The sequence below is a fragment of the Pelodiscus sinensis genome, chromosome 23 (genome assembly GCF_049634645.1).
Source record: "Pelodiscus sinensis isolate JC-2024 chromosome 23, ASM4963464v1, whole genome shotgun sequence".
Taxonomy (NCBI): domain Eukaryota; kingdom Metazoa; phylum Chordata; order Testudines; family Trionychidae; genus Pelodiscus; species Pelodiscus sinensis.
Genome location: NC_134733.1, coordinates 25,832,138 through 25,858,338, shown reverse-complemented (window position 1 = coordinate 25,858,338; position 26,201 = coordinate 25,832,138). Strand labels below are relative to the sequence as shown.

The window sequence follows — 26,201 nt, the reverse complement described above, 5'->3', positions numbered from 1 at the left end:
CAGTTTTTTCCAAAAATAAAAGGAACTGTTACTGTGAACATCACATATGAGATTCCCAAATGTCCCATCCCCTTTGTGATAATGCCAGTAAAAAGAAATATAACATTCTCCTTTTGGTTGGCTGGAGAGAGAGATTACACAATGTATGTATCCCATTGCATTGTGGACTTTGAGATTGGAATTTCTGGAATCTCCTAGTGTAGGGTTTGTCCTTTCTTAGAAGGGAGAGTGAGCACACCCTGGTGGCTTAGCTAATGAGTCACAATACAGATTTCTGCCTAGTCTTCAGGAAAAATATTGAGTAAGAATATTAAGTAAATGGTGTAAGTATTTTTAACAGGCAGAAATACTGTTTTTGTAATGAAATTTACAGAAATTACTCTCTTGGATTTTTTTTAGGTAATATTCATCTACACACACTTGAATAAATCAATCAATCAATAATCTCTGCATTTTCTCATAATAAATAGTAATGGTTATAAGGTAGAACAGATGGAAAATCCAGTTCTAGAAGTAGAATTAGGAACTAGAGAGAATTACAGGAAATGTGTGTATGGTACCTGACAATATTCACTAGGAAGAACTCAGAATCTGATTTTGAGGACAAAAATAAGCCTTAATAGAAAAGCAGAGAAGTGAAGCTACAGTTGAAACAAATATTAAAAAGACAATTGAGAAACACAAGGAGAAATATCAAACAAATGATTAATTCAGTTCTAAACTATTTTCTATTTTTTGGCCAGACCTCACTGAACAGAATTCAAGGACAGATCACGAGAAAAGAGCAGCCAGATTTGGAGGTAGCAAAAGTTATACAAATGTTTTTGGTGATGCCTTTTTATTTACTCAGTTGTCATCGCAGTTATTTAATATTTATTCCATTGTATTAAGTTGGAAGGCAGGGCACCATTCCTTCCCATCGCCTTATGAATGAAATGGATGAGCACACAGACTTCAAATCACATTTGTGGCTCTCCATACCTTTATAAAAAAATCCTGTAGAATTTAACAACAGTTAAACAAATAGAATTCCATAAAAATGTGATAGGTTCTACAGAAACTACTTTAGAACTACTTACATAACTTAGTATAAAATGCTAACCTTGATATATATATATGTCAATTATTCCACAGACATTTGTAAAAGGGATTTTATTGTCTGTGTAATATAGCCCATTATATTCCAGAGGACTGCTCTGTAAATGTGTGTGTGTGTATATGTATATATACACATACATCAGCTGGAAACACAAACCAGTTTCTAATGAAAAGTGCTAACTCAAATAACCTGCAAGAAGTTTGAGAATTATTTGGCCCATTCCTTTAATGGATGCAATTGCAGTGAGTAGTAATTATAAATGTCAAAATATTTTAAAATGTGCTATTGTAATATTAAAAAGCCCTTACCGGTGTTTCTTAGATGAGATGTAAAACTTAAATCCTGGCCATCTGGGACATTAAAACTGATGTGATACCTTCTGTTAAAAAAAAAAAAAAAAAAAAGATGTTTAACCTAGATTATTTTGCCCATCTAAAATTATCGGTGAATTTCAATGAATATTGTGTTGTCCTTCACTTACAGCCAATGTTCTAATTTTTTCTAGCCACATACAGAACAAATTTTGTTATGTGCATCATGGCATGTTCTAATGTGCACCACCAGCAGAAATAAAGTCCAGCTCTGGGCATTCTGCTATTAAGCTGGGCAGCATTTGACTCTCTCCTGGTGGCTGCTCAAACACTCAGATTACAGGGAAGACTGCTCCAGCCCTACCATGTTTTGTAGAGTGTCTGTGTTTCCTACAGTGATGGAGAAGTCATTCCTAAATATGGTGCCTTTCAACAGGTGCTTTTCCTAAGGACTGCAGGATCACACCCAGATCTGTACTTTGTGAGCCTGGTGGATAAAAGGAGATGCTGAAATAGAAGAGCATTATTATTAAACATAAAATTCAGAAGCTTTAATCATTTTAGTTCTTATTTTCAGAAAAATATTGTCTTAAGGGACAATTCTCAGAACATTAGCAACTGCGGCAGGTTGCTGATTGTATGTGGCTTTATAAACTGCAGCTGAGTAGAGGACATTGTAAACCAAGGTCAAGTCAAGAAATCAAACATGATCTTTTCTTAAAATATTCAATAACTTTCAATGTACCTGAGTTTCAAGCATGCCAGTCAACTAGGAGACCAACAGATTATCTAGTTAAAAGCAGGATTAACAATGTATATTAGTGTCAACAGAAAATCAAGGTGTGCTAGGGTACAGTATAAACGAAGAAAAATCCTCAAAGTGGAACAATGAGGCTTCTGTTCCCTGAGTTTCATGGAACATTCCCTTCCTATGCAGCTCTTCCTGAAATGAGTCTGCATAGTTCAGTTAGCTACCCACTTGCCTCTAAAGAAAAAAAAACAACCCTAGATTGAAGGCCCAGTTCAATAAACATCACCTACTGCAACAAACGGTGCATTGTTGCCCCTTGGAACTTAGACAGCTGACTTCCCAGAAGAAGTAAATTAAAAATAATAGCAGAGACTTAATTTAGAAAGTCTCTACTTTGTTGTGGCTCTCTCCATTTTTCCTGCCTATTATTTGCACTAATATGATCCTAGTGATCTTTTTATTTCTAACATCCCTATTGCTATGGCTTATAGGAACTGAATACAGGATCTGCCATGATATCACGATATTAAATTATCCAAAAATACCTGGCTCTCTCCAACGCTCCATGCTTCTTTCACTTTGTTTTTCCCCTTTTCATCGTCTTCTTCCTACTCTTTTCCCACCTGATTTTCAGTAGCTGGCAGTTTTAGAGGAGAGCAGGGCATTTTCATCCGGAGATTGTATTGTGTTCTGAAAACATTCACACTTGAACTCAGTTTGATCATTTGCAGTCATGAGTTCCACTGTTAGGAACCTTACTATTTTTATTCGTATTACAGTGCTATTGCCCGTTAGGATTGGGGACACATTGTATCAGTACAAACATACCATAAACATTTCTTGCCCTACACAGATGGCACTCTAATTAGCCACCCAGAAAACTCTGTTCCTGGATCCCAAGACTCTCATCTTGGTTCTGTCAAATGCAAAATTTCAGTGAGTAGCAGCTGGATAGGCAATCTCTTTAATAATAACCATGGTCTAATTTTGCCTGTTATTCATATTAAGTAGTCCCACTGAAAGCAATACTAATATACAACACAGTGTAAGATTAGCAATCATCTTTAGAGAATTAATAGAGTGGGATGAGGATTTTAATTTGATATGACATTAATAAAAACTGGATCCAGAAATAAATAGGAAGCCAATGGACCATGTAAAGCTTAGAGCAATGTGCTCTGTCTCTTAATATGCCAGTGGTTATATGTTATACATGTTGAATTTCCATACTGACTTCATTTTCACTACCAGAAAGGTAAACTGAAACTGAGAAAAACATCAATCATGATGAAAAGGTCATTGTCTCAAAGAGCAGAATGGTCTGGCCACCTGGAGATGGTAGTCATCCTCACACAGGCGGGCTACGTCTACACTGGCCCCTTTTCCGGAAGGGGCATGTAAATTTCACCTATCGTAGTAGGGAAATCCGCGGGGGATTTAAATATCCCCCGCGGCATTTAAATAAAAATGTCCGCCGCTTTTTTCCGGCTTTTAAAAAAGCCGGAAAAGAGCGTCTACACTGGCCCCGATCCTCCGGAAAAAGCGCCCTTTTCCGGAGGCTCTTATTCCTACTTTGAAGTAGGAATAAGAGCCTCCGGAAAAGGGCGCTTTTTCCGGAGGATCGGGGCCAGTGTAGACGCTCTTTTCCGGCTTTTTTAAAAGCCGGAAAAAAGCGGCGGACATTTTTATTTAAATGCCGCGGGGGATATTTAAATCCCCCGCGGATTTCCCTACTACGATAGGTGAAATTTACATGCCCCTTCCGGAAAAGGGGCCAGTGTAGATGTAGCCTTACAGTCTGTGTTATCTAGCAATGATGCTCAGACTGCACATTTCCTTGATGGGCAGATGAGTTAGAACAGGAGTTGGCAACCTTTCAGAAGAGATGAACTTGAGCGCACCCTCCTGCCTTGGCTGCGCTGCTCTTCTGGGAGGGGAGAAGGGGCTCTCTACATCACACGCCCCACTTGGGCTCCTACCCTAGCCTCTGAGGTAGGGGGAGGCCTCACAGCTCCCGTGTCCCACCTCTCCAAAGCACAGGGGAAGGTAGAGTGGATAAGGCAGTGTGTGTGCTGCTACGGGAAAGGGAGGAGCTATGTGCACTCTTCCCCGCAATCTGGATCCAGCACGGGACCTCAGGGCTTCCCCCCTGGACAGGAAGTTGGCGCAGGCTCTAACCTTGCAGGGGACGCAATGCTGGTTCGCCAGCATGGGCTCCCTGTTGCAGGTGTGAGGGGAACAAAGGGGAGCCCATTTATTGCATATGACACTGAATATCATCTTGCATACCACTTATGGCATGTGTGCCATATGTTGCCAACCCCTGTCTTCGAATCTTATCCTCTACGGAGGACAAGGTTTCAGTCCCCTCTTCCAAATGTCTGTCACTTCCTACCAAAATCATGTCTGTCTTCCAGGGTTTAAGCTTGAGTAAACCATTCTGTTTATTTAAATCTTTTAATCCAGACTAGAGAGCTTTCTAAGGGATTGATGCAATTTTTTGAGGGGTGATATACAGTGGTCCCTGTAAGCTGTGCCTTTGTGAGGCCATTCAGGAGAGATTCATATGCTGCCCAGATGATTAACAAAGCATCCAGAGTTAGGTTTTTGTTTCTACTGGTGGTTCACATTTGCATCTGCCTTGGTACACATAAAAATTTATTCTACACATGGATGGAAAAGATTAGAGGGAACATGAGTGAGGTTCTGTGGCCTGTGTTATGCAGGAGTTCAAACTTAATGATCATAATGGTCCTTTTTTGTTTTAAAGTCTGTTTTTTTCCTCCCAGGCACTCTGAGTTCTTGGCCATATCTGTAGAAAGACAGATCTTAGTTAATATAGGAGTTATCAACATTCTATTAAATCTGAATGTGTTCACAAAAATTACAGCCTCTTCCCGAGTTACGAACAAGTTACGGACCAAACACTTGGCCATAACTCGATCCGTTCGTAACTCGGACCCCACTGACAAGGGTATGTCTAGACTACATGCCTCTGGCGACAGAGGCGGTCGACATCAAAGGCATTTGTCGACCTCCCAGGTATGCCTCATCCCAGGAGGCATACCTGGGAGGTCGACAAATGCCTTTGATGTCGACACCCGCGCGTCCAGACTACCACGCTGAGCCGACAAACAGCTGATCGGCTCAGCACGGCAGCCATGTAAATTTAAATGAAGTGGCGATTATTTAAATCGCCGCTTCATTTTCCTATGCCAGGTAGTCTAATCTACATGCCTCTGTCGCCAGAGGCATGTAGTCTAGACGTACCCTGAGTTACACGCGACCATGCTGTTCGTAAGCGCGGGTCACGTTCGTAACTCAGGGACCGCCTTTACGACCGCTCCATGGGAACTTTGGTCATAAGCACGAACGATCGTAACTTGACCATTCGCAACTCGGGGAGCGGCTGTATTAGAAAACATGAATTATGAGCGAATTAGGGACATTAAATATTGGCTAACTGAATAGTTCATTAACCTCATGAATTCCTATTGGTTACTCGACTATTCTATATTCCTTGGGGGTGGGGCCAACAACCAGTGCACTCCAGCCCCACTCCTGAGGAGTCCCTTGCCACCCTGAGCTGCTGCCTCAAAAAATAGCTCCCCTCACAGACCAGCTACCTGTCACTCCGCGCCACTGCCTCTAATACAGAGGCAGCAGCCCCTGTCCAGCGGAAGGGCTGAGCTCCCAGACTTGGCACAAGCGGGAACTGAGCCAGGCTGCTGGCCAGCCTGCTAAAAAAATTACTGGGGGGGGGAGGGGGAGGAGGAGGGAGAGAGGGGAGAAAGAGAGATGTAACTATAAGCTTTTGCTTCTCGGTTCAATGACTACACTATTACCTCCCCAGAAGCAACGGGGGGGGGCGGAAATCGGTATTTTCAGTCTGGAGAAGACTGGGAGGGGCATAGTAGCAGTTCTGCAACACGTAAAGGTTGTTACAAGGAAAACGGAGCAGGAATTAAGGGGCTCAGATTGCAGCACGGGTACTTTATTTTGGCTATTAGAGAAAAACGTCCTGCCCGGGTGGTGAAGCTCTGGAACAAGCTGCCTCAGGAGGTCGTGGAACCTCCATCATGGGAGATTTAAAGCCCTCTGTAAAGGACAGTCTGGGGGGGTCACTTCTCCCCACGGGGCTGTGGGCCACACACAGCCCTGGAGGGGTGCTCGGGACTTGCCCGTGACTCCGCGGCAACCACTGGGTCTCGGGGTGCGGGAGGGGTCAGGCTGGAGCAAGGCGCTGCGGTGCGCGAGGGGCGGGACGGGCTCCAGGCGGGGTCCGAGAGCTGGTCTGGGCTCACACTCCTCACCCTCTCCTGCACCTACCCCCTGGCTCTGGGCTCCCGTCCTAGAGCTCACAGCTCCGCCCCTGCCCCTCAGCCAGGGCAAGCCCGCCCCAGCTGTACCTCAGGCGCGACTCAGCCCACCGCGCAACGCTCCCCGGCTGCGTTCCCGCCCATGGGGCCCAGCACTCTGCGCACGCGCGGGAGGTACAGGGCGCTGCACCCCTGAGAATTAGACTCAGCCCCGCCCCCGCAGGGCGTGACAGGAAGCGCGAGGCCAGGCTCTGGGCCAGCCGGCAAGCGAAGCGCCGTTACCACGGCAACCCCCCGCGCCCGCTCACGAAGCTACACGTGCCAATGGCCAATCACATGCGGGCGTGTCCCTGTCTCGCGCACTGCGAGCCTCACGGCCACCTCAGCTTGCCTCGGAATAGCTCCGCCTCATGCGGCACCATCGCCCCTTTAAGGTTGTCTCTGGAGGGGGCCAGGCCTCCAGGCGTGGCCCCGCCCACCAGTATAAGAACCGTGGGAGTGCGCTGTTCGCACCATTGACTTGGTGCTCGTTGGCAGGCCCCAGTGGGTTTGGTGCGGCGCACGCGCAGTTCCTCGCGCCGGGCAGGGCTATGCGGAGCCGGGGTGCCGCCTGGGTGAGTGGTTCGCGGAGGGCGGAGAAGTGCTCGTTGCTATGACAGCCGGGCCCGGCCGCACGGTGCCCCCGCGGGGAAGGCCGGTGAGGAGCCGGGGCTGGCGGGGGTCCCTGCGCGGGGCAGCCGCGGGCCGGGCCGGAGTGTCCGACGGCTCCCGGAGCCCCGCTGCGGGGCCCCAGGCCGAGCCGAGCCCGGGCTCGGGGAGGGCGTGTGGGCTCTGCGCTCGCTCTCCCGCCCTTTGTGCACGAAACAGGGCGGGCTGGAGTCCCGGGCGGAGGCCCAAGCGGTAAACATGGCTTGGCTCGCACACTAGCACGCGCGTGGCCCACGGGAGATGCCCCCTGCGCGGTCTGCAGCGCGCCCCCCCCCCCGCGTCCCGCCGCCCTGGCGCAAAGGTTAACTGCGGACCGGGCTTTGCGAACGGGGACCGTCCTTAAAGGCTTATTCTTGAACCTGGTTTCATAGTCGATGCGCGAGTGTGTGTAGACGGTGCCTGGTGCCAAGGCGGTGCCTTTCGCAAGGAGTAACATACGCAGTCTATACCAGTTCCAGTTCTAAGCTAGGATCCTTTAAGCACCCTAACTTTGGAGTCACCGTGACTCCTGAGGTGAGTAACGTGTTACCCCCGCACTCAGGCCCCCCTTCGGCGTCCTACAATGTTGACACGTTAACAAAATCTTCTGGTAGAAGGAAGACACTGACCCCAAAAAGATAGTCCGTTGTTTTTGTTTGTTTGAAAGCTAGTAACTAAAGTAGAAGGTAGGGCTTGACATGAACGTGCACTTGACGACTAGCTATAGAAATTAAAGGGAAAAAGTACAATGGAAACCCTGCACAGGCGCACACACTCTGTAAGCACCACAGAAAGGAAGCTGCGTGCTTTTTTATTGAAAATTAGCTTTATAAAACCTAGTTATACTTCACATTTATTGTCTAATGCATTGCAGCACACTTTAATGTGGCCTAGTTATGGGTCTGATTTTTCTTTTACGTGCTCGTTTTCAGAAGGTGTTACAACTCTACCACAATTCTCCTCCCTTCCTCTGCCCCCCCAATCAGATTGCTTAGTAGCAACTTCTTTTCCTTCTAACTGATGTTAATATTTAAATAAACTGAAAGCATATTGTGGGTTCAGATGTTTCTTTTTGCACACTAATTTAAGATTACTTATGTTTTCTTGATCACTCTAGTTGTTAATATGGGCTCATGGCTTTTTCAAAATAGACAGTTTTAATGTCCAAAACCAATGACGGCACTGGTCACTTTGTCATATATTTTCATTCTGTACACTTCCTGTGAATGCACATTACACTAATCAGAAATGGCGTATAGTGCTTTGAAACTTCAGTGGTCTCATGTCACTTATCCATAGATGCACAGTTCTTAGTAGTAATATAACCATGATCTGTTATATCTAGTCTGCCATCTAATATATCATCCTTACCTGCAAAGACTCTTGAGGGACAAAGCCAGTGACAGATTTTTGAATCTTTGTCATTCCATGATAATGTGTTTGAAGGATGCGCACTAATATTCAGAGGCATTCTTTGCACTATTTCTGTGTTCTTCTAATCAGTATTTAAATGCCACAACAATATTGAAGTCTTTTAAAGATGATCTCTCTTGTTTGGTTTTGGGGGGAGGGTGCACATATGGTTTGTTTCTTTTGCCACCTTTAATATGGGAAGAAGGTCTGAAAAAAGCCAAGCTCCTTTCTGTTTGTCTTCACCTTTTGAAAAGCTTAGGAATGTTGAATCTAACTTTCCTAATCTTGGCACAGAGAGGCAGGGAGTAGGGGTTTGCCTCAGGTGCTTATTGTGAACTCCTACACATTAATTGAAGGGGGAGGGGAGTGAATCTTTGACAAAGGCAGCCTTTGTCCTAAGTGCTGAACAGACACAGGAGTTAAAAAAGGTAGTAGGAAAAACAAACACAAATTCTACGTTTTAAATAGTCAGTCTCCCCACTTTTAGTCTCTTGTAATATTTTAGTAGTTCACCTAGCACCACTGTGTCCTCCAGGACAGACTTGGTCTGCGTGTCTCAAGTAGCAAAACAAGCAGGCTTAGTTAAAAAATATTCTGTCAGACCTTTTTTGCCTTCTTACAGAAAGGAGGCCACAAAGCCCATTTGATTAAAGGACAGACAATAGCTTTTCATCAAGTGGGCTTTGGACAGAAAGCTGACAGGTTTCTATTAGGACTTTAACATTTTTCTTTGGGGGGAGGAGAAACTTGAGAAGTTTTGACTCAGAACCATCACCTTTCCTCCTTCTCAGCGTATTGTAGAAGCGAAAACTCTTAATTTTGAATGTTCTGATACTATAAGGTGGAATTTCTCAAATGTAATGTAGTTATTTAGTTGTTAGAATTTGAGCCTGTTATGCATTAAGTGGTATATCTTATTTTTAAATGCAAGTTGGCTATATCCACTGTAAGATTTCATACTATATCATGCTATATGTGGTACAAGGTCTTCTGGCAGGTATATCAACTCATCTAGATGGCTGCTTAGTTTCACAATAGACTACATAACCAGCATTAGTTAAGTCAGTAAAAATGAAAATGTCATGCAGGGAATGACTTACCTATCCAGCTCTATATAGTACATCCAATATTTCTCAACTTGAGGGTGGGTTTAGGCAAGGGGTTGCAAGTGCAGGGCTGGCAGTAGGGGAAGGCAAGCAGGGACCTCACGAAGCTAAGATGCATGCTGAAGCCAAAGCCTGAGCCCGGCTCCCAGAACTGAAATCGAACTCTGGAAGGGGGGCACAATAATTGGGGAAAGGTTGGGAACCATACACACCAAGGCTGAGCATGAGTCTGAAATCTAACAAGCAGAAGCAGGGCAGTCATTTCACTACTTCATTGTAAGTTTTTAGTCTGCAATTTGCAAGTACCCCCAAATGCAGTTTTGATCACCCAGCTACCCATGGCCCCCAATGGGAGCAGTAGCAGTCACTTAAGCTAGAGTATTGAAGAAATAACAGCAGCTTTGCCACATAACTTGGCATTTTTTCAGCCACAAATTTAAGTTTCTGTACAACTCCACTTCCTTCTCTCTGCTTTTATTTCTACCTACTGTTCATCTCTTTTCAAGCTATTTATTCCTTTGTCGTCGTCATCACTCTACTTGCTGCCCTTTTTTGCTTTGAACGGACTATTTGTGTGCAACCTCACTCAATCCCTTCTCTAAAACCGTGATTCCTCCATGAAGCTTTTTGAGACTGAGCCTAATCTGGGTCAGAAAGTGCTTGTGGGTAGGGATGTAAAATCCTGTTTAATTGGTTAACTGGTTAAATATTATGTTTAACCGGTTAGCCAATTAAAGAGGGGCTGGGTGAGGTGGCTGCTGTAGACAGGCTGGGCTGGAGCTCCCTACCCCCTCCTCTCAGAAGGCATGAGCTGGTCAAGCTGGCCAGAGCAGTCCCTGCTTGCGGCAGGCTGAAGCTGCTCTAGGCTGCTCCAGTCCCTACTGGTTAACTGGAACCATTAAGGGTGAGGCTTACGGGTTAACCATTCACATCCCTACTTGGGAGATCAGTGTATCCAAGGGTTATCCAACATATTTTGATAAGTCTGTTTTTTGTTGTTGTTTAATGTTCCTAAAGATTGATGCCCACAGTTAAAAAATCTAAATAGGTGACCAAGGTCTGAAAATTCAATCCTTTAAAGTACCATGTGATTTAAATTGCAACTGTGATATTAGGGACTGTGTTGCTAATCTGAAAACCACTGAGCACACTTACCATGCTCTACAAATAAGATAAAATTAATGTCTAAAACAAATGGTTTTAGACAAGCCATGTTCTTAAGATTGTTTGCCAAACATGAGTTTCTTAGCATTTGTTAGGTGCTTTTGCCTTTCATAGAATCATAGAATAATAGGACTGGAAGGGACCAACTTTATTACCAAACAAAATTTTATATAATGACCATGAAAGAAACTTGACTTTCAAAGCCTAATTATGGTATGTCATGAATTTAAGGAAATAAATTAGGCTTTAGAAAGCCTATAGATAATATTTAATTGGGATCTGAATGGTTAAAGGTTAAGAGCTCAAAGGGTTAGCAATCATTCCAAAATAAGAGAAATCTCCTTCTACAAGTATATTATAGGAGGAAATTGCATCATATTGTCAAATAAGGAAGAGTTAGCTGAACAGATGACTTGTATGACAAAAATGTGCCCCTCCTATGAATTGCTTCTGAGATTCGGTAATGGTACATGGTGGCAAGATGTGAAACATTAGGTTAAGAACATAAAAATGTGTGTGTTTTACTGCTTTAAAATAGACCTTTTTCCTTTCTAAGAATGTGTAGTAGATGGATGCATCTTTAGCTGGCATCACAGAGAGGTATGTATAATCCCTATCCAGATTTTGTATAGGCACTCACCAGTTTTCACTGCAAAATGCATCCAATTCCATTACGTGCGGTGCAACCTTAAGGCACAGTTTAGTCTTCTGTGCAGATCAGCATGATTTGAGTATTGTGGTGGTGATTGCCTGACAAATGCCGATAAATAAACAAATGTGATATTTGAATATTCCCTAGCTTTCAAAAAAAAATGGCTGCAGCCTCATAAAGATTGCACAAACCCAGTAATTGTCATGTGATAACTGATGGTCTCACCCCCCAGGGCCGGCCCAAGCCATTTTGGCGCCTTGGGCCAGGGTGTGCAGGCCCGTCCCCGGGGCACATGGCGCATGCGCTGCGCTGTGCTGCCTGGCCAGCTGCTGGTGCATGAGCTGTCCGGCCCGGCCACTGCCGCTTGCGCACAGCACCTGGCCATGCAGGGCCCCACGACCGGGGGGGGGAAGGGCACCGGTAGCCGGCACCGCAGGGATGGGGGCGGAGGTGCAGTGCTGCCTGATGGCAGCTATAAGGGACGCCGCGCACCCCTTACAGATGCCATCAGGTGCCCCCCATCGGTTGGCACACCGGGCAGCTGCCCGGCTTGCCCACCCCTTAGTCCGGCCCTGCTCACACCAACTTGGTAAAATGAATTTGTACTGCAATTTGATGTTACAAATTCATGAAGAATCCTGTTTTTTCAAATACATAGTCTTTCATAACCTTATTGAAGATATAGATGAGCAGTACCGTGGCACCTTGGAGACTAACAAATACATTGTATTACAAGCTTTCATTGGTAAAGTCCATTATATATTTGTTAGTCTCTCAGGTGCTACAGGACTTGTTATATTTAAAGTTAAAGACTAACACAGCTATCCCTCTGAAATTGAGTAGATCATCAAAAATCAAGAGTTATTGCAGCTGTCTCAGCTTCAGGGTTCTTTAAGCTTCAAGTTTACAATGCTAAGCAAACTTAAAAAACAATGGTCTTGTAGCACCTGAAAGACTAACAAGAATATATAAATAGTATCATGAATTTTTGTGGGCACAATCCTCTTCTTCAGATGACAAATATGTGGGTTGTGCCCACAAAAGCTCAGGATACTATTTAAGTTTTTGTAGGGTTTTTTGTTGTTGTTTTTAATTACAGACCTCATGACTACCCCTCTGAGACCAATGCTAAACAATTTGCTATGTATTTTTAAATAGTAGCCTGAACTATTTAGACTCAGGATACAACACTTCACTGCTTACTAGGTTCTTAGAAGACATTTTGGGGTAAACATAGAGCTAAATAACAGCACAGAACAATGAGAACCAGGACTGGCATCTGTAAACAAACTTTATGGAACTGTGGGAAGCCTTGGCCACACCCATGCTAAGTGGACATCCAGCTAACTAAAATCATGCCAGACTAGAGAATGCCGGACTAGAGAGGCTCAGCCTATAAAGGAGAGCATGCCAGTTATGTTGTCCTTTTTTGCTTCTTTCCTGCTACTTAAAGAACGTAGGAGTTGAATATAATATTTGTCTATTGAAATGGCAACTTAGAATTCCAAGGAGATTTCAAAGCAAGCCATAGTTGTGTAATCACTCATGAGATCTAGACAGTATTTTAGGAGGTTGACACACTAATTGCCACTAGTGGTTTTGGCATGGATGCAGGTGGAGGTTGGTTCTCCTAGAATCCCTCCAGGCTTTTTCACATAACCAGAGCAGGCTCTCTGCATGTGCTTTCAACTTTTAAAACACCAGTCTACTTCCTATCTCATCTTTCATTTTTTTATACTGTAACAGGCCTGCCTTTATGGTCTTGCCAGTTAAGCACAATAAGGTGGAAGATCACTGGAATAAATCACACAGTGTGTGAATTAGGGATGTTAAATTGTGGTTAATTGACTAGTCGATGAAATTTCTGGGGAAATTCTGCTCCAAACCTAGGGTTAGCTCAGGAGTCCCCAACTGACCATAGGCTCCTTGGCGTTTTAAGGGGGCAGCACCGCACAGCTGGTCCCCTGCTCAGCTGTGCGGAGCTGCCACTTTGAAGCACCCCTCCGCCCCCTTTGCTGCCTCTGTCTGGGGTGGGGGGAGAATGCTTATCAGATAGTCGACTAGTCCTTAACATCCCTAGTGTGAATGCTTTGACCCACTAAGAGAATTTTAGCCTATGGATTATTTTTAAATTGCATTTACTAATTCTTGCCACTTCTAACAATTTAAGTATGAAATATGTAATAAATTGAGCTCTTACCCGTCCTCTAGGCAGCAAGTGAAAACTTAAAATGCTGACCCAGCTTCATGTCATAAGCAGTCAAACTCCAATCAGAACAAACATTCTTGTTGAGGACACTGGTTCAGTGTGATATGAAATGGCACAAATTAATGTCAGTCTTTAATGCTACATGAGTTGGAGGCTCAGTGTCCTACTTCAGTCTCAGACCCATCGTAGATAACCCTGTCTGTGCTTATACTACAACTGAAAGAACGAAAGGTTAATATTTTAACTGGTGTCTCACATCTTTAAGTCATTTGCTATGTATCAGCTGATGGAAAGCCTTTCATAACTTTCTGGAGTTACATATACATGTACTTCCTAAAGAAAATTTTATCTTATTGCATGATAACTTAAAATGTTGATTTAGAAATACATTTAGCCTTTACACTTAACTTTGTACTTCTTGTTAACCAGGAGCATACACTGTAGCTCTGCAAGTTTATTTAAGCAATTCTATTAGCTTAACACATTTTATTCAGGCGAATAGCTTTTATATTTTATTAGAAAACAGTGAATTTCTACAGGTTTTTTCTTCTGATTTGTGTCGAGTTCTATTTGTAGAGAAATTGGAATTCAATTTAAAATGCTGTTTATACACCTTTTTTTGCACATTGATTTGATTTATTCAACAAAGGAAACATTAATAAAGTGAAATGGCTTCAGGTCACTATGTCCTTCAGAACTTTAGAACTAGTCGATCTCATCCTTTCACCTCCTCTTGATTATAGATTAAAGAAAAATTTCCTGCTTTTTCACCTCCCAAATTAATCATTGAACTGACTAGTTGAATAAACTGAAATGAAGAAAATATTCTCTCCAGTTGCAGAAGAGGTACTTAGCCAGTGTTTTGTACTGATTTAGTAGTATAATTTTTCTTTAATATGTGGCTGTGAAGATGTACTGCTTAGTTTTTGTATATTTCCTTCCTTTGTTTTCATAATTTGAAATTTAATTTTAAATTGGCTTATTTTAAAAAAAACAAATTATGTAAATACAATATTTGTATTTATCCTAGCTTCCCTTTTTAGGAGTGTGTCTAACTTCATTTAATAGTTTATGAATGAATTGGATAAAGCTAAAAATACTTCATTGTAATGTCTCATAGTTAAGTTTGTTCTCTTTTTTTAATATATATATTTTCTATTGAACTAGAAAAGCTGAAATAGTTTAAGACCATGGTGAAATGCTGCCATAGGAAAAAATGGCAGAGTTTCAGTCTTCCACTAATCCAGAAAAGTTGATGTTCTCCCATCACAATTTTTGCATCATGTCTAAAACACTTGGGTTGAGGAAGGAAGAAAGAAAGAAACCACCAACACTTGCATTGACTGTGTTGGTGCAAAAATAAACATGGTTATTTATGGTTTGTAAAAACGCCATGCTGTCTTGTCTTTTATTATTGACTCTCATCAAGAGTTACAAACATCTCTGTGTACAGTCTCAATATATTTTTCAGACGTTCATCCTCCTCACGTTTGTGAGGAAGAATAATCCGTATTTTCCCCCTATTTTACACTTGAGGAAACTGAAGCAGAGAAAATATATTTGTTGCCCATTTAGCAGCAAGAAGAGTTAAACCTCTGCAGAGCTTGCCTTGATCCATATTTAGGTTTGAGCACTACGTGCCCCTACAGCTGCAGATGGCTGTGTACCCTCCCTCTTGCAATGTAACAGGAACCGAGAGGTTAATTTATCAGTATAGAAGAACACATTATCACTCCTGAATTGTTTTTCTTGGGCACAAACTGTCTTTCGCTAAAGAACGGGTAGGCTCCTTACTTATTCTTAGGCAAAGTCTGTACTCGCACTTTACAACGCTGTAACTTTCTGGCTAAAGGGTGTGAAAAAACACCCCCAAGTGTAGTGAGTTATGGTGCTATAAAGCAGTGGTTATCAGCCAGTGGTACGAGTACCCTTAGGGGTACTCAAGAGAAGTCAGAGGGGGCTACATCAACACAACTGAAATTTGGAGAAAACTGAATTTTTGTTTTAAGTTTTACAGCTGTGACAGGGTCAGGCCAGGGAGCTGCTGCAGAGAGAAGAAAAGGCAGCCCAAAAGGGAAAAACTCCTGTTAGAAAAGCAGAGAACTGCAGCACAATTAGGTGCAGCTGGGAGGGAGCTGGCTCAGGCAAATTGGGGCCAGCTGACTTCTCTGCTGTCTCTCTGAGGGCCTTTAAAAGCCTCATCAGTTGGAGGCTGGAGAGAGGAGTGAGAGGATGAAAGGAAGGTGGTGGAGAGGCAGAGAGGAAGAAAGGGAGAGAACAAGTTGGACCAGCATTAGGTAAAGGCAGCAGGGGAGGGAGCCTGTGGACCCCTGGCTTGGGCTCCCTACCACTGAGACCTGCTGCAAAACCCCAGTAGTGGCTTGGAGAAGAGGGACCCTTGCCACACAGCACTTTATTATTTTTGTACTTTTTACCCCCAAAAAATGTCATCGCCTGCCCAGTGATGACTAAGTTGTTTAAACACATGTGTTACAATGATAGAGAAAAAAATTGTTTGAAAACCGTAGGTACTGGGGATACTTCCAATTTTTTAAGGGGTACTTTATTTAAAAAAAAAAAAGTTGAGAAACACTGATGTAAAGCACTGGTGTGCACCAGGCTACAGCTGCCCCTCCTCATGGAGGGGATATACATAAAACCCTGGGAGCTCTCGCTCCCAATGATCATGCCATGGCCACACTTCCAGTTTAAAGCATAGACAAAGCCTTACCCATGCTTTCTAGAGCTGTGTTTCTTAAAGTGTGTTCTGCGGCACACCGGTGTGCTACGAGGCAGTCGGAGGTGTGCTGCAGAAAGAACAGTTTTAAAATGGCTGCCCTTAAAGGGACAAGCCTCTTTTTTCTCAACTTTTCCTTGGGGAATGGCCACCCTTAAAGAGCGTCCTTTTTTTTCTTAACAAAAAAAATTTGGTCTTTCCCATTAAAAAAAAATATTGTTTGGTGTTCCTTGGTCTTAAAGTTTAAGAAACACTGTTCTAGAGAGTGGAATGATGAATGGCAGGGGAGAGCCAAGCTAACCAATAGTACAGAGTATTTAATCCCTTAAAGCATGCCAGAGAATGATCTGGTCCCAAACCCAGGTCTGGCTTTATTTTTTGGAAAGAATTTCCTTTCAGGTACCCAGAGATGTGCAATAATCCTGTTCAGTAAAATCTCTCTTTATTTTGCCCTGACTTGTACAGTGGCTGCTCAAGTCATTTGAGGGTGTTTAGTCTCTGTATTTGGGTGAGTAGACTGAGGTTCCCCTGCCTTGTTCTGTTTAATCCTTCTCACTTTATGCAGTTTTGTTTCACTGAGCTGCAGTTTCTCCAATGTCCAGAATGTACAGCTGATCTTTTAGACACTGGGGAGAGACTAGCTGGGTTCACACAAGTAAAAGTGTGTAAAGTCAAGAGACACAGATCATTGGCAGGTGGGATTGAACCTGTGACCTTAAGGGCTAAAGCCATGTGCCTCTATTAGAATCATAGAATAATAGGACTGGAAGGGACCTCGAGAGGTCATCGAGTCCAGCCCCCCGCCCTCAAGGCAGGACCAAGCTCCATCTACACCATCCCTGACAGATGTCTGTCTAACCTGTTCTTAAATATCTCCAGAGAGGGAGATTCCACCACCTCCCTTGGCAATTTATTCCAATATTTGACCACCCTGCCAGTTAGGAATTTTTTCCTAATGTCCAATCTAAACCTCTCCTGCTGCACTTTAAGCCCATTACTCCTTGTCCTGTCCTCAGAAACCAAGAGGAACAAATTTTCTCCTTCCTCCTTGTGACACCCTTTTAGATATTTGAAAACCGCTATCATGTCCCCCCTTAATCTTCTTTTTTCCAAACTAAACAAGCCCAGTTCATGAAGCCTGGCTTCATAGGTCATGTTCTCTAAACCTTTAATCATTCTTGTCGCTCTTCTCTGTACCCTTTCCAATTTCTCCACATCTTTCTTGAAATGTGGCACCCAGAACTGGACACAGTACTCCAACTGAGGCCTAACTAGTGCAGAGTAGAGCGGCAGAATGATTTCACGAGTTTTGCTTACAACACACTTGTTGATACAACCTAGAATCATGTTTGCTTTTTTTGCAACAGCATCACACTGTTGACTCATATTCAACTTGTGGTCCACTATGACCCCTAGATCCCTTTCCGCCATGCTCCTTCCTAGACAGTCGCTTCCCATATTGTATGTATGGAACTGATTGTTTCTTCCTAAGTGGAGCACTTTGCATTTCTCTTTATTAAACCTCATCCTGTTTACCTCTGACCATTTCTCTAACTTGCTATTGAGTGAGCTTAAAAGCCAGCTTGGCTCTCAGCTAAGGCTGTAGCGCAGACTTGATTCAATCTTACGTGTCAGTGGTCTCTGCTTCTGGGAGGAGGGATAGCTCAGTGGTTTGAGCATTGGCCTGCTAAACCCAGGGTTGTGAGTTCAATCCTTGTGGAGTCCATTTAGGGATTTGGGGCAAAAATTTGTCTGGGATGGTACTTGGTCCTGCTATGAAGGCAGGGGACTGGACTCGATGACCTTTCAAGGTCCCTTCCAGTTCTAGGAGATAGGCAATCTCCATTAACTTTTTTGGGGGGTTACTTGTAAAAGCAACATATTCCATAGGTTACAACTTCTAAATGAATTTCAAATGTTTGCCAGAACATCTGTTTCCCATTGTGAATGCGCCTCCTAAACTATTGTGCACACATTCAAAACAAGCCTCAGTAGAAAAGGATGACTCTATTTTGTTTAGATTTGCTCAACACAATAGCTTGGAATGTTGAGATGATGCATGAAGCGGAAACCTTGTGTGACTGGCAAATGAATTTCTAGTAGTTAACACTTGAAGGGCTTTTTGTTTTTGTGTTTTATTTAAGCAGTCACTTTATACTCAATCTATCAGAATGACTCTGACAGGATTATCTTTGAAGTGTGGCTGTTGTGCTTTGGCTTCCTTTTAGGTTAAAACCCTTGGCAAAGTAACTCCTTATCACAGTAATACAGAGGGAGATTTGTCTAATACAGTGTGACACAAGTGTTTGCATGTTTTGGCAAAATTGGTGTGCCTTAGTAACTATTGGTCTGTATGCACAGTCTGACTTTGCTGGCATAAAACTGTATTGAACACCAGTTGTACGGAAATTGAAAGTCTTTGGGTTGATGTGTCCCCCTCCCCCCCAAACTTTACAGAACTTATTCTAATTATTGGATTTGTGGTTACTGTCCCAGAAACAGAAGTGCAAACACTTCCAATGTGTGAAATATTTCTTCTTTTTCAGAAGATGTTTGGGTCAGAGGGACCCTCACACAAAGGTGTCACTGTAATTCAAAGAGTTGGGTGGCATTTTAAATGGGACACTCTCTCTCATTTGTTTTTAGTGGTACTTACTATCCTCTTTTCTGAAGGGCATGAAAGCTGCAGGACACCTGGCGAGAACTGTGGATTTCTAAAGTTTGGGGGAATTGCAAAGCACAAGGCACAATGTCAACTGCAGGAGTTGCTGCTCAGGAGTTAAGAGTTCCATTAAAGACTAGATTTCTCCATAATGGCCAAGACATGGGGAGCCTGAAAGCTTGCTGGAGCAGCCATGACGGGTTTGAAAAGTAAGTTGCATATGGATTTGAGTTCTTATCATGTATGTGACAGGTACACACAATCAGTGGTATTGGTGCTTGTTCATGGTTCACTTACCCTAGGTCTAGACTACAGGGCTTTATCGGAAAAAGCTACACAAATTGCACTCCTTTTTTCCAGAAGTGGCGTCTCTGCCATTTGGTCCAGGCTAGACGGGGCCAAATAGCGGAAAAGCCTCCTTTTTCAGCAGAGCCCTTATGCTTTGTGAAACAAGGTATACAGGGCTCCTCGGAAGAGTGCATTTGCTCTTCCATGAAAAAAGCAGAAGAGCAAACACATTCCTTGAATGCAGCGAGGTTTTTGCGGGATACTCCAATATCACGCAAAAACCCCATAATCTAGACATAGCCTGACTGAGAATATTTTTTTTCCTTTTCAGTACTTTATTTAACATGGACCCTATAGCGATGGCATACAATCTGAATCCATCAGTACAGCAACACTGTACATCTGTTGGTATGTATGCTTGGGATACATTGGTTTAAATGTGTGGAAGTGGTTTTGAAGAAAATCTGTCCCGTTTTAATATCTGCAATAGAGACTTTCTGATTTTTAGATATCAGACTGCCCTCTAGTGACAGAACTTGAACACTATTTTGGCTTGCTTCCAATGCATTTCTGACTTGTTCGCTAGTACATTGGTTCCCAACCTGTGGTCAGCGGACCCCTGGTGGTCTGCGATGATACTGTAGGGGGTCCACTGAAAGTTTAGGAAAAGAAAAGAAAAGTAAGGATTGGGCCCACTACAGGACTGGGACTTTCTGCCAAGTGATTCTCATATTGGGCTCACCATTCACAATCAGCCATATGCACGCTGCCACCTGCCCTCCGGATGGGATCATGATACTCCAGGAGGCACCATCTGTCGTCCTGCCACCAGCTGTGCTGCTGTTTATGCTCCAGCTCTCTCCCCCTCCCAGACCCACAGTGGGGCCCTAGCCTTCCTTTTCCTTTTCTTTGCTTTCCTCCTCTCCCCCCTCCCTCCCCCCCACCCCCAGGCTCTATGCTCAGTGAAGGGTAGAGTGCTGGAGCAGGAGCTACCTTTGGCCATGAGAGTCCCCTCACTGTATCCTCTGTGGATGAGCAGGGGGCGGGGGTGGGGAGGGGCGGGAGCTCAGGAAGCAGTGCAGACCAAGGGACATACTGGCCACCACTTAGCGCCACTTCCGTTGGGGGAGGGTCTATAAAATTTTAACAGATTGAAAAAGGAGTGTGTATGCTCAAGAAAGGTTGGGAACTACTGCTACTGCTCTAGTATACTTTTATTTGTTCTGGAAAGAATATGTAGGGCAACTGTATGAGAAGCTCAGTGTCAAATATTTAGCAAAACTGGCTCTCAAGAATAGAATTCTGTGAAAATAGTTGGAAAGTGGCTGGAGCAAATTAGTATACACGAAAACATCTATTGTGTAGACAGTGCTGTTTTAATGTCGGTTGTGCCCAGAGTATCTAATTCTTATTTAACTAGAGCACTGGTTAAATATAAGTCTTAGATAAATTACATGGTGTTGAATATTCTCCCTCCAAGGATAAAAGCTGTGAAGTCTGCTGCATATAGCAAGCTTCTGTGTATGGGCCAATAGCTGTCTGTTCATAAACATATTGTTATACAGGTGTTTCAGGATTACTCTAGTTAAAAGTTTTAATATACAGGCAGTCCCCGACTTACGCGGATCCGACTTATGTCGGATCCGCACTTACGAACGGGGCTTTCTAGCCCCGGAGGTCGAGGTAGCGGATTGCTACCTGCGAGCTCCGGGGCGAGAGAGCCCCGTTCGTAAGCTGCTCCGGTGCCCCTGGTCTGCTGGAGACCGTCCCCAGCAGACCAGGGGCACCGGGCGGGTTCCCGCGCTTCTGAGGCTTTGCTGCCGCTGCTGCTCTGCTCCCCGTGTCCCTGGTCTGCTGGGGGGGGGGGTGCGGATAGTGTGCCCCCCCCCAGCAGACCAGGCTTTTGTTTTGGACCCTGGAGCAGAGCAGCTGGGGTGCTGCGGATTGGTCCTGCAGCACCCGCTCCGGGCACTACTGGACCAACCCGGCAGCACCCCAGCTGCTCTGCCCCAGGTCCTGATTCAGCCGCTGCTGGTCAGTTTCAGCAGTGGCTGAATCGGGACGCCTGGGGCAGAGCAGCTGGGGTGCTGCTGGGTTGGTCCAGTAGCGCCGAGGAGCGGTGCTACTGGAGCAACCCAGCAGCACCCCAGCTGCTCTGCCCCAGGCGTCCCCAAGTCAGCCGCTGCTGAAACTGACCAGCGCTGACTACAGGAAGCCCGAGGCAGAGTTGCTCTGATTCCTGGAATCAGCGCTCATCAGTTTCAGCAGCAGCTGACTTGGGGAAGCTTGGAGTTCTTAAGTTGAATCTGTATGTAAGTCAGAACTGGCGGTCAGTTTCAGCAGCGGCTGAATCTGGACGCCAGTTCCGACTTACATACAGATTCAACTTAAGAACAAACCTACAGTCCCTATCTTGTACGTAACCCGGGGACTGCCTGTATTAAGGATGCATTTTTCCTATTGCTGAATTGGGAGCAAATGAATGGCTAGATCATCTGTCACAAGTTCAGGTGGTAATGGGAGGTAGACAAACATTCTTAACTCTGTTTTCCTCTCCTAGGGCATACTTCAAACCCAGTATCAACAAATGGCTATTGCTTTACTGAAAGCTGTGTAAGGGTCCCACCTCAGAAATCCAGCCCATCTCCTCTTAGTTCCAGAAGTGAGCAACTTAGTTCAAAGCATGAAGACCTTGTTCCTAGTTTCAGCCAACTGTCAGTTACTGTGGGGGGTGTTTCTGAAGAGACACCACCTCATACACCGACGAAGAGTGGGCCACCTCAGTTTTCTTGTGCATCTTCCAATGACCGCAGCTCCCGGCCACTACCTCCACTGCCCATTTCTGAGGACCTCTCTCCAGATGATGATGATAGAGAGGTGGAATTTTTAACCAGTTCAGACACTGACTTTTTGTTAGATGATTGTGGATTTTCTCCTTTTAAATCCAGCGCTCCAAGTAGACGGAGCTTTAGGGGCTGCGGACAGATTAATTATGCCTATTTTGATGCCCCAGCAGGACCTAAAACAGAAGATGCCAACTCTGCAACTAACTTAAATGGTTGTATTCAAACACCATGTCCTCCTCCACAACAGCTGCATCGGCGTTTGCGGAGGTCTCATTCAGGGCCAGCTGGATCATTTAATAAACCAGTAGTGAGGCTATATAGCCACTTAAATAGGGCTTCTCCCAATTCCGATGAAGACAAACCAGAGGTACCCCCTAGGGTTCCCATACCACCTCGGGTACTGAAAGCGGATTATAGAAGGTGGTCGGCAGAAGTCACTTCTAGTGCATACAGTGATGAAGACAGACCTCCCAAAGTGCCCCCCAGAGAACCTTTATCACGGAGCAATTCCCGTACACCAAGCCCTAAAAGTCTGCCACTGTACCTCAATGGGGTCATGCCCCCAACACAGAGCTTTGCCCCTGATCCAAAATATGTCAGCAGCAAAGCGCTACAAAGACAAAACAGTGAGGGATCTGCAAACAGGCTCCCTTGCATTCTTCCCATTATTGAAAATGGTAAGAAGGCCAGTTCAACACACTACTATCTGCTGCCCGAAAGGCCTCCCTATCTGGACAAGTATGAGAAGTTTTTCAGAGAAGTGGAAGAAACCAGCTCAAACCCAGAGGTGAAGTCCTGGGCTGGTGACTGCACCACAGCTTCTGCCCCAGCAAAGCAGGACTCCAAAGCTAGAATGGACATGGTTGGCCACATGAAACGAAAACACCTGTCTTACGTGGTTTCTCCCTAGATTCGTGAACATAAGTCACAGTAGTTGATTAGGATGCAATAGCTCTTAACCACATTGCTAAATTTTTTTGAGATTCCAGGAAAGATTCTCAAATAATGAAGTAGTAGAATTCTTCCCATTTCAGCAGAAAAGTGGTGTATCAATGGTAAAGTCATCTTATGCTGCATATCTCTCTGAATTGTTCGTTTGGACTAAGCCTGTTGTGGTCTGCGTAACTGAAGACTGTAAAGCGTTGATGGAAACACGTGGAGTAACCATAGCCTTTTTGGCCAGTTATACACTATTCCTAGAGTAATATATTTTGTAAATGCATATTGAGAGACAAATCCAGTTTTGATGTCGAAAACTGAAGTCAGGGAAGAAAATGCAGTACAGTATTGTTTATATCACAGGCATTTCCAAAATGCTAGGCTTGGCATTTTAAAATATTTTGTGGAACATGGTATTGCTGGGAACAAATCCTGTTCTCTTTAGCTAGCATGTGCCAAGCTGTGGCTTGAAGGAAATTGACATCCACTTAGACTTGCAAGTGAATTGGAAACTGTTTTTAATATTTCAAATATTTTGAAAAATTAGTAGGATATGGTAGAATTTAGTGAAGTAGTTTCCAACAGGGGTTAGACTTCTGCTTTATTTTTTATGGTGCCTCTTGGATTCTTTCACCCACTAACTGGCACATGCCAGAATTCTGCAGATTTTCCTAACAGAGACTTGGACCAGCTACTGCTAACCATCACTCATTGCGCTCTCCATAAAGGGTCCAAGGAATGCATGTTAGTGATCTAAGATTGACAGGGAAAAATTGCTAGTAAATTGTGAGATATGACTACATGCCCATCTAGTATACAAATGTCTGACTGTATTATAAACAGAAACAAAACACAAGCTGGTCTTGTGTTCTGGTTTCTGTTCAGTATTTTCTGGTTGTATGGCTTTTGGGTTTTTGGTAAATTAAACATGATTCCATTTACAACTGTGTTAGTCACATCTCCCTTTGCTTCAGATAGTGCTGCTTTCTGTTTTTTTATTCCTTAGGCTGCCTCATTGTTCCATTTAGATCCAGTGAGAAGCAACCCTTATGCACAAGACACAGCTAATGTATATTTTCACTTTTTTATCCGATTATAGATAGGCACAAGAGAGGGGTGCTCGTTAATGGAGGTACATTATTATAATGCTCTCCTCCTAACAGAAATGAACAAGCTGTTTACAGTTTAAACTGCTGAATGAGATATTTGAGCTATTTTAAAGCTTACTTTTATGTTTTAGTACAAACAAATGAAGGTGAAATACATGCTATAGAAAATGCACTGATATTTCTGCATCATGTGTACAGTATTGAACAAAAGGATTTTATTCACTGTTTTATTTTGAATATTATGTCTTGAATTTAATAAAGTTATAATACTTATTTATGATACATGTAGTGTTTCTTGATTTATTTGGTTTATGCATTTTAGTTTTCAGTGTGATTTTTTTTCTAAAAAAAAGTGTGTAAATGCAAACAATGTTACATTTTAAGACTTCCCAGTTAACACTCCAGTCATCTGAAGTGGGCTGTGCCCACAAAAGCTCATATCACCATCTAAATGTTTTGTTAGTCTTTAAAGTGCTACCATACTATTTGTTGTTTAAGTTTATCCTGTACAGACTAACTCGGCTACCCCTCTGAAGTGGTTAACTTCTGCAATTTTGAGCTAATGCTAAGGTTCCTACAGCATTGAAGTTGCATATCTTCTGTTCTTGTTTCATTTGGTTGTGTAGCTTTGCCAGCCTTTTGTAGGGTGTGTGTCTAACTTACTGTGTTGACCAATAAGATGTGCCATAAATTCATGATGCACAAGATTGGTAAGCCTATTATTATTGTTTCCGGTAGCACCCACAGTGAACTATCCATTGTGCAAGCACAGGAGAGGTCAGCAGGAGTCCTGACCTGAAAAACTCTACGGTAGAGGAAGGGTAGGTGAAAGCATGTGTGGGTTTTTTTTTTCCTCTCTAGGAGAACGCTCTACTCAAACTTTTCTGCTCAGTAGCAAAGAAGCTTGGCAGCATTGTGCAGGTCAAGTCCTCGACTTAATGATCTTGTGATATGAGCACTTCCACTATTAAGTCCAAATAACCCTGTGTGGTAGGCAAATGATATTTCAAGATAAGTAGGTTTCATGTTCATTGGTATTACATGAGAGCTTAACTTGCACATTTAGGGCTTTTTATTTTTGCAACAAAAGCCAATTATTTAAGAGTTATGGTTAGAGAGACTTCCAGGCAACCCCCGCATGAGCGCCTCATAAATATTCCCACCACTGCTGTAGTCCTGGTGATATGATGATTTTAACCACAATCTCACCCAACTCAGTTTGGACCTTTGGTGCCATCATAAGCTGGTCACATATGGACTTGCAGCTTCACTGAGATCCAGTGGTTCAGGGGAGAGATGTATGCTAGGCTTGTGCTGTCCCTCTAGTCCTCTGCAGTGAGAGTTGCTGTGGGAACCCAAAGGAAAGGCAAGTGGCTATCAAAAACCACTTGTTTTTCCAGTCCTAGTGTCTGATCTGGGCCCACCTACGTGAGTCTGCTCACTCTTCTCCCCTCCACCCCCCACTAGTTTGAGATCTCCTGGAGTACGTCATCTCAGCATTATTTCTGTGCTTGGGTTTCATAGTCTGAGAGCACTGAGGCTTTTGTGGTTTCCTCTGAGGCAGAGTATGAGTTTAGCAATTGCCACTACAGCCTATCATTAAAGTGGAGCTATATTTAATCACATGCTCCAACACAGGACACATTCTCACATTTTCCTGCCCACCTGACAAACCAGCTGTAATGCTAAATTGCAACCTGTTTTCAGTGCTGATGATCAGCCAGGCTGTATCCTAATAGGTGTCACTTCACTAGAAATGTTTCTCCTTTTGCTTCCACCTCGTCATTCTGTCTCTCCACCCAAGCTGCATGACTAACCCCCATGTACTCCTCCCACTCCTGTCTCCAGGCCTTGTTCCACGTGTGCCCAGCTGCCTGAAAACCCCTCCCTAACCCAATCTGTCATGCCT

At 43.8% G+C, this 26,201-nt stretch overlaps 2 protein-coding genes across 3 annotated transcripts in view; one reads left to right on the top strand and one right to left on the bottom strand.

Annotated features, from left to right (window-relative positions):
• SLC45A1 (solute carrier family 45 member 1) overlaps positions 1-6,608 on the bottom strand; it is a 311,140-nt gene extending 304,532 nt beyond the window's left edge. The window contains exons 1-2 of the mRNA XM_075906383.1: positions 6,571-6,608; positions 1,408-1,478 (exon numbers count right to left, since the gene is read on the bottom strand). The gene's annotated coding sequence lies outside the window, so the exon portion shown is untranslated. The remainder of the gene's footprint in view (positions 1-1,407; positions 1,479-6,570) is intronic.
• Positions 6,609-6,939: 331 nt separating this feature from the next.
• On the top strand, positions 6,940-24,574 carry ERRFI1 (ERBB receptor feedback inhibitor 1). 2 transcript variants are annotated; one of them, XM_075906384.1, is made up of 5 exons: positions 7,044-7,094; positions 14,455-14,557; positions 19,122-19,319; positions 19,730-19,806; positions 21,959-24,574. In XM_075906384.1, exons 3-5 carry the CDS (start codon positions 19,198-19,200, stop codon positions 23,152-23,154), a joined length of 1,395 nt encoding a protein of 464 aa, XP_075762499.1. In that variant the 5' UTR covers positions 7,044-7,094; positions 14,455-14,557; positions 19,122-19,197; the 3' UTR covers positions 23,155-24,574. The 2 variants fall into 2 exon arrangements, with proteins under 2 accessions (XP_006118026.2, XP_075762499.1); XM_006117964.4 differs by lacking the exon at positions 14,455-14,557 and having other exon boundaries at positions 6,940-7,094.
• The last annotated feature ends 1,627 nt before the right edge of the window (positions 24,575-26,201 follow it).

Excerpts from the sequence above, each read along its gene's own strand:
- ERRFI1 (XM_006117964.4), top strand. The coding sequence starts at position 19,198 with ATGTCAACTGCAGGAGTTGCTGCTCAGGAGTTAAGAGTTCCATTAAAG. Across the intron at positions 19,320-19,729 it reads AGCCATGACGGGTTTGAAAA|TACTTTATTTAACATGGACC; the intron begins GTAAGTTGCATA and ends TTTCCTTTTCAG. Across the intron at positions 19,807-21,958 it reads GCAACACTGTACATCTGTTG|GGCATACTTCAAACCCAGTA; the intron begins GTATGTATGCTT and ends TTCCTCTCCTAG.